General features: G+C 43.9%; 2 protein-coding genes across 6 annotated transcripts; one reads left to right on the top strand and one right to left on the bottom strand.

Moving 5' to 3' along the window:
• The first annotated feature begins 69 nt into the window (after positions 1-69).
• On the top strand, positions 70-5858 carry ecd (ecdysoneless homolog (Drosophila)). Of its 2 annotated transcripts, none has more exons than XM_030378989.1 (14): positions 70-208; positions 345-577; positions 741-858; positions 1007-1094; positions 1304-1482; positions 1743-1935; positions 2133-2261; positions 2406-2531; positions 3042-3121; positions 3242-3345; positions 3819-4044; positions 4661-4728; positions 4840-5072; positions 5317-5858. In XM_030378989.1, the coding sequence occupies exons 2-14, from the start codon at positions 373-375 to the stop codon at positions 5566-5568; spliced, it is 2001 nt and encodes a 666-aa protein (XP_030234849.1). In that variant the 5' UTR covers positions 70-208; positions 345-372; the 3' UTR covers positions 5569-5858. The 2 variants fall into 2 exon arrangements, with proteins under 2 accessions (XP_030234849.1, XP_030234850.1); XM_030378990.1 differs by having other exon boundaries at positions 85-129.
• si:ch211-248a14.8 (uncharacterized) lies at positions 5771-9445 on the bottom strand. 4 transcript variants are annotated; one of them, XM_030379001.1, is made up of 4 exons: positions 9212-9445; positions 7891-8136; positions 7215-7521; positions 5771-6888 (listed from the first exon to the last, which is right to left on the bottom strand). In XM_030379001.1, exons 1-4 carry the CDS (start codon positions 9212-9214, stop codon positions 6470-6472), a joined length of 975 nt encoding a protein of 324 aa, XP_030234861.1. In that variant the 5' UTR covers positions 9215-9445; the 3' UTR covers positions 5771-6469. The 4 variants fall into 4 exon arrangements, with proteins under 4 accessions (XP_030234861.1, XP_030234863.1, XP_030234862.1 ...); XM_030379003.1 differs by having other exon boundaries at positions 7891-8095; XM_030379002.1 differs by having other exon boundaries at positions 7891-8100; positions 9212-9444.
• Positions 9446-10704: the final 1259 nt, after the last annotated feature.

The following is a 10704-nucleotide window of genomic DNA, read 5'->3' as shown; positions in this document are numbered from 1 at the left end:
ACATGTTAGACGAGAAACTTCCAATGTAGGGCACATTAACGTTGGATCCGTGTTTGTAGACGGAAAGATTTTTGACCGGACGACAACAATGTCAGGTTGATACAGCCATGCGTTAATCCAACGATATGAGTACGCCATGCAAATACAAACTGACAATTAATGTCATCACTCAAATAAATAATATTCAGATTACTTAAAATTTAACTAGGTAAGATTTTTGTACAACCACTTTGGCTACTAAATGTCCTTTGTTGTTTTATGTCTGTACGATAACTTTATTGTTACTTTGTTCATTACAACATAGCATTCGATTTTAATGTAATGTTCATCTCATTCATTTTCAGGTGAAATACCCCGGAACTCAACGTCGCTATGGACCCCCTATCAAGGAAAGTGGTGCAGGAAGACGTGGTTCAGTACAAACTATTTTTGATTCAGTCGGACGACACTGATTCTCAGACCCATGAAGAACGTTTAAAGCATTTGGTTGAAGATATTCTGGCCAGAATTGCCCCACTTCTCGTGAAATATATTTGGCAACACCAGTCATTCAACCTCAACTATCAGCCGGAGAAAGGTAGCCAAGTCAACAAAGCAAAACGAATGAACGAACCAATTTGTAGTACGAGTTAATATTTATTTGTGATCCACCAACAAACTTCGAATTCATTTATTTAGTCAGTGTTTCCAGGGTTGATTGTCTAGATTAAACATTTAACATGTTAATCATGTACCGATAGACGCTATTCCTGCTCACATCGGAGGCACCACTCTCTTTGGGGACAACGTGGACGATGAATGGTTTATAGTTTACCTCCTTCAGCACATCACCGAGGCCTTCCCCGAGCTAGCTGCGAGGTATTATTCCTATTTTACCTCAATTCATGAATGCTCTTTGGCACCTTTTGGTTCTGGTGTAAGACTGTTTTAAATGGTCCCTTTGGATGGGGGACCGTTTTGTAGGGCCTCTTTACCTGTGATGCTGAAATCATGTTTCTGTGTGCAGGGTTGAGGACAACGATGGAGAGTTTCTGCTGATTGAAGCGGCAGATTATCTTCCCAAGTGGTTGAGTCCAGAAACAAGTGAAAACAGGGTAGGATGTCCTGAAATTACCAACAACACTTTGCTTGTACATGTTGTGTCTTTATTATTCCTTACTTTCTGCCTATTTATTTGGATATTGATTGAATATCAAATAAACCTGCTTAGGCTCTGCTTAACTTAAAATATCAAAATGTTATCCTGACTATATTCTCCGTTTGTAGCAGTCTTGGTAACCTGATCCCTTATCTCCCCAATCAGGTATTCATTCACAGGGGACAGTTTCAAATCCTGCCATGCCCATCCCGTTCCAGTGCAGTTGGGATTCCCAGAGATGTGGTGCCTACTGTGCCGCAGGCTTTAGCTTTCCTCTCCTCCAACGTTGAGCACTGCCTTGCAAGTCCTAAAATTTGCTCAGCCCTGAGGAAGCGTTTGAATGGGTGAGAGAACAACCTTCAAAATGAAATGTCGGTTCTGTTAGTGTAACGTAACAAAACATTTCTTTAGAGTAACCGCAAACAAGAGAACCGTCTTTTTGAATGCATCAACTAGGCATAGTACATAGGGGTCCATGGATGTGGTAGACTCTACATACAGGACCTTTGGGAACAGAAAAGTGCTGAAGTAACTTTCTTAAAGTAACTTTCAATTACACCCAATTCACTGTGTGTTTGCATGATTGTGCGTGTCCTTGTGTAAGGTACCCAGAGAAGATCACCTCTAACCTTCACCGGGCTCACTGCTTCTTACCGGCGGGGATCGCCAAAGTGTTGGCCCAGCGGCCTGACCTGATAGCGCCCGCGGTTTCCGCCTTCTATCTTCGGGATCTTGTGGATCTCCAGGCCTGCCGGGGGTTTAAGACCTTTCCCCCGGACACGCGCGTCCACACCCTGGTAAACTTATGTGCAGTCCTGCTTGTCTGCCATTTGAAATGCATTGAAACACTATTAGATTACCATCCAATACATATAATTGACACAAACTCAAGGAGGAGAGAGTTGCAAAACTGTGAGACTGCATCTCTCTCTGCAAACATTTTAGCAATCATAATTATTGTTAAATCTTCCTTCTTTCTGCACATATTTTTTAGGTTACCTTCACCCGATGCTTGTATGCCCAACTCCAGCAACAACAGTTCACCCCAGACCGGAGAAGTGGCTTTACCCTGCCTATCCGCTCTCACCCCCAGCACAAATCATACGAGCTGGGCATGAAACTGGTGGGCTCGGCTGATACGTTTCCATTCATAACCGTGATTTTTTTTTTTTTTTTTTTTTGATATTCACATATTGTTTTTGTTCAAGAGGGATTCTTATTGTGTGTGTGTGTGTGTGTGTGTCTGTGTGTGTGTGTGTGTTTCAAGGCTCATGGCTTCGAGATCCTATGCTCTAAGTCTAGAGCACCTTCTTCAGAGCCAGACGCTCCAGCCAGCTGTAACCCTCAGTGGAAAGGATTCCTAGAGAACCTGAAGAAGAATGGATACTTCAAGGCAAGACTAGCATGTTAATGGTGAAGCATTAGGCCTGTTACGATAGCTAGTGTTGCATGTTAAGGCTATTATACCATTATAGTTTGTAATTCACATCAATAAGAGTGGCTGCCTGAAGGCCAAATCACACTTGTGTGTCAAGCATGAAGGCAAACTGCCGTGTTGACAGAGACAACGTTCATGCACGAGGACCTACACATACGGAGAGACGTGCGGTCTCCCCAGAGATTAGCAAAGTGTGGCCCTTCTCTGCGGGGGTTCCTATCAACTAATCGCTAATTAGGGTTAGGGAACCCTAACTACACCTGGTCTAACAAGGACCAGGTGTAGTGTTCTGTTTAAAATGCCACACAAAATCAAAACAATACACCAAGCGATTTTTAGCAGTACATTTACTGCCGTTCGAGCGGCGCTGCAAATATTCACATTGTGTCTCTCAATCCTGATGTGGAACTTCGCATAGATGATGCATGCAGAACTGTAAATTCAGCTTTGTTGTCATGGTTACAGGGTCAAATGGAAGGCTCCGTTTACTATAGAGGACTGATGACATCTGCAGAGAACTTTTTCAGACTCTCTTTCACACACGGGTAAGAGCCATGTTTGCAGGGAATGTGGATCTTTTAACTGTACAATTTATAACAATTCCGCATTCAAATATCAAAAAACGACAAGAACTGTTATTTATTTGTGTGTGTGTATGTGTGCAGAGGTCAGAGTGCAGGGGAGGAGGTTCTCGTGCTGCTAAAAAATTCAGCTCCTCTCAACAAAGAGGAGCTGAAGAAGCAGGAGTCCCAGCTTGCACCGGCTGACAGTAAGTAAACGTGGAGGTCATGTCCTATGGGCTTCCTTCATCATGGCTCAATGTAGCGCCTCAACTGGGATTCACACGCTCCAAATCGGACCACGTCATTGGTCCAACATTTCTAGAATATTGTTCTTGATTAATCTAGCAGACAGCAATGTTCACAAAATGTGTATTAAGTCTTACTCTTAATGATATGTAATATGGTACAAATGGCCGCATTTCCTTATTTTCATATTAGAATATGGGGCTTGGTGTCCCCGTTCATTTTTCTGGAATGGATAAATGATGCCTCAGCGATGTTACCCAACAGCACAGATTTTTTAACTTCAATTAAACATTGACACAAATTATTTCTACATTATGTATTTTCCTATACTTATTTGAATAAGTGTATGAAATCAGAAAGGACCTGGCCTGATGAAGATAAGCCGGCCCTGTAACCCCTCCTGGTCTAACTGCTTCTCAATGCGTGTCCCCAGGCGACAGCTGGCTGGACCTCACCTCTCAGGACTTGGAGCGTATGCTGGAGGAGAAGAGCGGGGGAGCCAGGGGCATCGCTCTCACCAAACCAACCCAGGAGAAGGGCCAGGGGAAGAGGGAGGAGCCAGAGGGGGAGGAGGCCGGCATCAGCCTGGTAGCCGTGACACAGGGCATGAAGAGCTTCCTCAGTGCCATGTCGTCCCACGAGGGTGCTGAGCTACCCTGGTGAGACCCCAAATAGATGTGGTTCATGTGAACTAGGCAGTACAGGACAGGGTTGAGAGTTATTGTGGCACGGGTGAGATCCCCAGACGAATGGTTCTGGGTTAGATCCCCAATGTCCTCAGCCTAGCTGGAGGCATCCTTGAGCAAGATGCCTAGCCCCTAGCCTGGGAACCAGACAGATAAGTGCTGGCACCCTCCCATACTAAATGTTTTGCCCAGTACGAGATAGACCGACCACTCACAACCTTTTATCTAATATGAAGCGGGATAAATATTATTATGGTGCACAGGAGCACCGTAGAGGCACTCACCGCAAATGAGTAAATATTACAATAGGTTGCGAGATTCATCTGGTTCCCAGGCTTCCAAGCCCCTACCTGCTCCTTAATGACATATTTCTCTAGATGTCCACAATCAGTGTAAGTCGCTTTGGATAAAGAATGGCTAAATACTAGAAGTAATTAGTCATATTGCTTCCTTTTAGCAGTGTTATGTTACCTCCCAATAGTTTATAACGGGATAAAGCTGCTTGATATAAATAGACGACTAACCTCCTCTTTGAAGTTATTTAGTCAAATATTTTTTGCTTGTTTTTTTTGTCTTTATTGAACACCAGGGCCCATTCAAATGATCCTTTTAGTTTTGATCCAGTATCCATGGCCAGCGCGATGGACAAATTACTAGGTATGTAGTGTGCACAGCAGTATAGCAGTAATATTCTGCTCCAGAGACTTGGGGTACAATTTCCTTCTGTTTCCTCTAGTTCTATTTTATATGATTTATTTATTCATGAAGGAAGGACCGATGAAGGATTGGACTCTGATGATCTGGAGGATGACGATGATGATGAGGACGACGACGACGACGATGATGATGATGAAGATGATGAGAAGAGCGAAGACGTGAAAGTATTCTTTGGTTCCCAAGGGGAAAAAGAAACGGAAACTCTAGACAATCTTCGTAAATACATGGACCAAATGGACCATGAGTTGATGGACACACACATTGGAAAGAGTTTCAATCAGAAGGTAATGATATCATCATCTCTTCCATAATACGCATTATCATCAACATAGAAAGAAATGGGTTATTCTCTCTTTCGTATGGTTCAGTACTCTTTCGCTTTATCTCATACATAAGAGGAACCCTTCTTGAACCGAACAAGCCAATAAAATCGGAATTCCAAATAAAAACAGGGCTGTTAAGATCAACCCAGAACATCATTAGGACAAATGTGACCCTGCTCTTGAACCGCTGCTCTCCTTCCTGCAGAATCGTGACAAGGAGCGTCCGGCCAGTGGCTCCACGCTCCCCCCTAGAGGAGATGCTCGCTCACAGGGAGAAGAGGCAGCAGATCCAGAGCAGGAGGAGGAGGATGAGGAGATCCAGCCCCTGGACGTGGACCTCAACCTGGTCACTAACCTCCTGGAGTCCCTGAGCTCCCAGGCAGGCCTGGCTGGCCCTGCCTCTAACCTGCTGCAGAGCCTGGGCTTCCACCTGCCCCAGAACAACGACCCTTCCTAAGAGAGCAGGCCCTGTTGAATGTAACTCGCTCTTCAGCTGAAGTCCCCCTTTTGATACGGTTTTGCCTTTTCCTTAAATTTCACAGGCTTTTCCTCGTAGCCCTAGGCGTCGCCCTGGAGGTGTTTAACATTTTTCGTAGTGTTCTCACTTATGGAAGACCGTAAACGTTTTTGAAGTTGTGAAAAATGTTGATACCATCTTGTAAAACTGTTTGGCATTTAATGTTAGTTTTTTTTACAGAGCACTTAAATGCCACTCTCGTAGGCCAAATAAAATGACTTTTATAAATACTTTACAGCCTTTTTTTGTATAGTTAACTAACTAGCTTTCAGTCATTTTCTAGACAGACTCCTAACAATACTTTTAAAGCATATAACTTCACATTCCAAGTCCTCAACTAGTTGAACATTAGTATTACCGATTCTCCGCTCCCCCACTCCAAGTGGTAAAGCATTAATTGTTCAATGGAGCAGTGGTTCCAAAGAACACTAGATGGGCTGGGTTATTTTACTCAATACAAGTTATACATTGCCTAGGTTTTTCTTTGATCCATTCGTTTTTAATTTTTGCACCCTTTTCATGAACCCTTGATCGTGTTCCTGATTGATGGGTTTGGCAGCAAAACACTAGTTGCATAATCAGAATTGCACAGTGTACTCTGCCAAAATTAGGTGGAGCTAGTTATGATTAGTACCAGTGTGTACTTGTAAACGTGGCTGAAACATGCAGTTATTTTCTTTGCATATTTTTATAAATTGCATTATGAGCGATCATTTGCTAATATCCTCTAACTCGGCTTTTGCATGCCTATTTATAAATCACTTGTAATGCAACTTACAAACAAAATGAATACCCCGCAGGCCGCATGCATACAGTCCTTGCCGATACAACGCAGGCTCCCTTAGTACAGATAGAAAGACAGGAGCGGTCCCGTCAGCTCGGGCCCCGTAGAGAGCAGCGCTGCAGCCAGTGGCGACCAGCGCTGAGCAGTTAGGTAGACGGCGCATTGCAGCCCCGCCCCCAGCAGGAGTAGGGCCAGCAGGTACCCATGGAAGAGCAGGCAGCACCAGCTGCCCTCTGTCAGCGCCCACCAAGGGCCATCTGGGTGGAGGAGCCACAGCAGGCCCAGCACCCAGCTCTGGTGGACCAGATGGGTGTAGTACAGGTCTAGGGAGGAGGCCTGCTGCTGGTTGTGGGGGTGGTGACGCTGCGCCTCCGAGACCTTGGCCAGCCATGCCAGGGCGAGGCCCTGCAGGATGAGGCTCAGAGGGGCGTAGAGGTACTCCAGAGGATGGGTTCCCGACAACGTGGCCTGGGACCCTGAGAGGTGAGACGGAAGGACCGGTGAGGAGTAGAGGACTGCTATATAAGTGTGTTTCCTTGTCCTTATCTGTTCAAGTCGATTGTATTTGCTTGTTACAGTTATACTACAGTCTCAACGGTTCTATAAAGAAAGAAACTGATCTGGATATAAATTAATAAAGTATAGCGTACTGGCCATGATGTCTGAATCACTAGCCCCTCCCTGCTCCTTTAAGACATGCATACCAAAAAATACTCATTTTTAATCCACTCCTTATGAAAGCACCGACCAGAGGAGTAAATAATAAACAGACAGACGCATCACCTCAGACGGGTGGTATCACCTGTGACCACCAGCGACACGCCACTCAGCGCACCGACCAGCCCGGTGGCGCGGGCCGAGGGCGGGGCGGCCAGCCTTAGGGTGTGGCTCCAGCCTGCGGTAACCAGGGGCAACAGGCACGCGGCGAGGGGGAAGAGGCCGCCGTCCGCGGAGCTGTTGGCCCGGGCCCACAGCGCCATCACGGCCTGGGCGCCGCCACAGACGGCCGGCACCAGCAGCCTCTCGCCGCCCAGGGCCCGGGAGCACCTCTTCAGAGAGACCAGCCTGAGGAGGTGGAGGAGGTTCAGCACGAGGAGAGAGAGCACCACCTGTGGAGGACGTGAAGAGTGAAGATCATGACACTAGGAGGTGAGAAAGGAGACGTCATATGATACAAATGGGATATGTGTCTTGTTGCACAGAGAGGTTCATTTGATTTGGACTGATATTCTTTTCATCCGTCCTCATGAGCATGCATTTAACAGATTGAACGAAGACAGAAATACTTTTCAAACTGAATTCGATATGGCTTTCTTCATTATCCAAAAAAGGCTGCATAAAGAATACAATGCGATGAGAGTAGGTCATTGCCATACCTCCATCACAAACACATGGATACACTACTGGCTACCTTCACCCACTAGTCAAACCCAGAATCAGTATAAACAGTGTGTGTCATCAGAGTAGCGGGTACCGACCTGGGCAAAGCAGAGAGCCACCACATACGGGTAGTGATACTGCGGGATGAAAATTCCTGCCACAAAACGGTGGAGCTTGTCAGCTAGGACATAGATGACCAGCAGTGGGACCCATAGGACGGGGACTGTGGTGGCCTTCGCTGAGGGGTAGAAGGGGAGACTCTGTAGCATTGGGAGACACCACCTCCAGCACCAACACCCCTTCCTGGACTTCGGAAGAAGACAGGGATGTGATACAAAGTGTGTCTGCAGCAGAGGCATACACAGTAGAGGACATATTTGCATACTTCAACCTTGATTGTATTTCAGAGTCATCCCTATGTTTTTGCCAAAATATCTTACATATTCTAATGGTATTTCAGAGACATCCCTATATTTTTTCCAGAATATCTGACATATACTATAGTAGACTAGAGAAGAATACATTTGCAATACAACTCATAAGTATTTTGATGACTAATTCCGTTTTCCGTTAATGAATAACCAATATTAAATTCATCCAACCATTCACCTTTATTCCAGTGGCACAATACAAAAGCAGAATTATAACAATTTGTTAAGAATGGGATTTTGCCAATATATCTGACATTTAACGTGCATTTATATAATAAATATATAATAAATTATATAATCAATACTTCCACAACAATACAAAACAGTTCTCACATCAAACATCCAACATACATATGAACAAAACAAAGACACATGTGTTCATAGATCTTTATGGATCTAAAGCATTTTCATAGACCTACAATACTAGAACCTAAGATCAACAGCGTTGCTTGACACGTGTCACCTTGCTTCATCAAAGTCATTTGAGGCAAGCAGATGGCCCCAGCACGGAGGACTGTGGCGCGGTGTGCGACAATGACACCCATAAGAATCTTGAATCTTTAGTTTGAATGTGTTCTGGTCGGTTACTAATTGGAAAGCAGCCAAACTGATAACTAACAATATGAGTGTCCATTATAAGGTTGCATTCCACAAAATAACAAACCATGTATTTAACCCCAAAGTGAGCATTTGAACTAGTATATTGGCTACAACAGGAGTTATACATGTTGGTTACGAAAGCCTGTAAAGTTTGCCAAAGTAGAAAACCAAAACCTCTTTTCAATGTCCTTCAATATTCAATACTTCCCATTGTTATGTGTATGAATAGATATTATGCATTCAAACTAAATTCCAAAAATGGTATGCAGTTGGGAAGAAAATATATAAACTGATTGTATTCCTATACCCACTAAAATTTGAAAAGTGGATGAAATAAAGAACTAATTAAATAGGTAAAAAGCAAGCACACAAGCAAAGATATACTCACCATCTAGCCGTTGTCAGAATGTTGATCCCCTTTCAGATTGTTTTGAGCTATATTTCCATTTTTACGACTCAATCTGATAACTAAAAATAACTTAAACAGATTTCTAAAGACCATTTCTTTAAAAAAGAGAAATATCACCTCTCTTGCGGGCTGTCCTCTCTGTTAAAGCCTGCTCGGTGAAGGACATCCTTCATTCATTACTTTTCCCATGGACTTTGCTTTGTTTGTGTTCCCATATATGGGGCCAGTCCTTTGGGCAGTAGGCTGACCAATCTCCACACCTGGCTGGAGGACGGGCATGACAGTAGATGGAAATACTTATCGAAATGGGTGAGGTTTTGTTGGCATGAGTTAAAGAATCCGTTTCAGCAATAACGACAATTTATAGAACATTATATGGGGTAATAAATAAGCTTTTTATTAATAATTATGTGATGATATAACATCATTATTTTTGTTTCATTAACATTTCTTTCGTTTATAAATAATATGTTTTTGTACTCTAACTAAGCAACATTCCTAAATGCTGGCCCCCCCAATACACCACCACAACAAAGAGACCGAGGAAGGTAATCAGAGCCCTGAACTAAGTCACTCAGTAATACCGGACCACTGGACAATCCCCACACCCATCCCCCCTGCACACTGACGCTTTAACCCTGGCCATATTGCACAATACAATTTGTACATCGCCCTGTTTATCCAGTTTTCATTGCATACATATTCATAATATTCTTCATTTATTTTAAAACTTTTTTCCTATTTATTATTTTAAAACTTTGTATTTTTATTCTATTGTGGGGTTTTTTACGTCACACAAACATTTCACTGTACGTACTACGGAACCCGTTAAGGGACATGGGATAAGAAAAAAAAAGTAACGTTTCTCGTGAGCACGAGAAAGTATCTGGTGCTCATGAGAAAATATCTGGTGCGCACGCGAAAGTTTCTGGTGCGCAAGCGAAAGTTTCTGGTGCGCACGAGAAAATATCTGGTGTGCACGAGAAAGTATCTCGTGAGCACGAGAAATTTGTCGTGCGCACGAGAAAGTATCTGGCGAGCACGAGAAAGTATCGTACGCATATCACTGGCTGTGTGTGTGTGTGTGTGTGTGTGTGTGTGTGTGTGTGTGTGTGTGTGTGTGTGTGTGTGTGTGTGTGTGTGTGTGTGTGTGTGTGTGTGTGTGTGTGTGTGTGTGTGTGTGTGTGTGTGTGTGTGTGTGTGTGTGTGTGTGTACTTTAAATGTGAATAAGTGCGCATGTAAATCTAGATTTTATTTTAATAAAGTAGCCTATTTATTGTTCAGCATGATGCAGTCTAGTGGGGGGCATCCCTGGGGGTCATCCCTACGTTCCCCGGGTCCTATGTAGGACCCTTTTTTTTTTTTTTTTTAAAGGTCCTATGTTCCCCGTTTTTCCCAAAAAGGGTCCTATGTTCCCCTGTAGCAATGCATACCGGGGAGTATAGGACCCTTTTTCTGAAAAAGGGTCCTA

Source organism: Gadus morhua, chromosome 15, assembly GCF_902167405.1.
Source record: "Gadus morhua chromosome 15, gadMor3.0, whole genome shotgun sequence".
In the NCBI taxonomy this organism is placed as follows: domain Eukaryota; kingdom Metazoa; phylum Chordata; class Actinopteri; order Gadiformes; family Gadidae; genus Gadus; species Gadus morhua.
The sequence above is the reverse complement of the archived record's forward strand: the minus strand, read 5'-3'. Positions and strand labels throughout refer to the sequence as shown.

Bases quoted from the DNA above. Each gene is read 5' to 3' on its own strand.
- ecd (XM_030378989.1), top strand. From the start codon at position 373: ATGGACCCCCTATCAAGGAAAGTGGTGCAGGAAGACGTGGTTCAGTAC. The intron at 3,346-3,818 runs GTAAGTAAACGT...GCGTGTCCCCAG, and splicing joins CCAGCTTGCACCGGCTGACA to GCGACAGCTGGCTGGACCTC. The intron at 4,729-4,839 runs GTATGTAGTGTG...TTATTCATGAAG, and splicing joins CGCGATGGACAAATTACTAG to GAAGGACCGATGAAGGATTG.
- si:ch211-248a14.8 (XM_030379000.1), bottom strand. From the start codon at position 9,405: ATGAAGGATGTCCTTCACCGAGCAGGCTTTAACAGAGAGGACAGCCCG. The intron at 7,522-7,890 runs GTCGGTACCCGC...CGTCCTCCACAG, and splicing joins TGGCTCTCTGCTTTGCCCAG to GTGGTGCTCTCTCTCCTCGT. The intron at 6,889-7,214 runs GTGATACCACCC...CTCACCTCTCAG, and splicing joins CGTGTCGCTGGTGGTCACAG to GGTCCCAGGCCACGTTGTCG.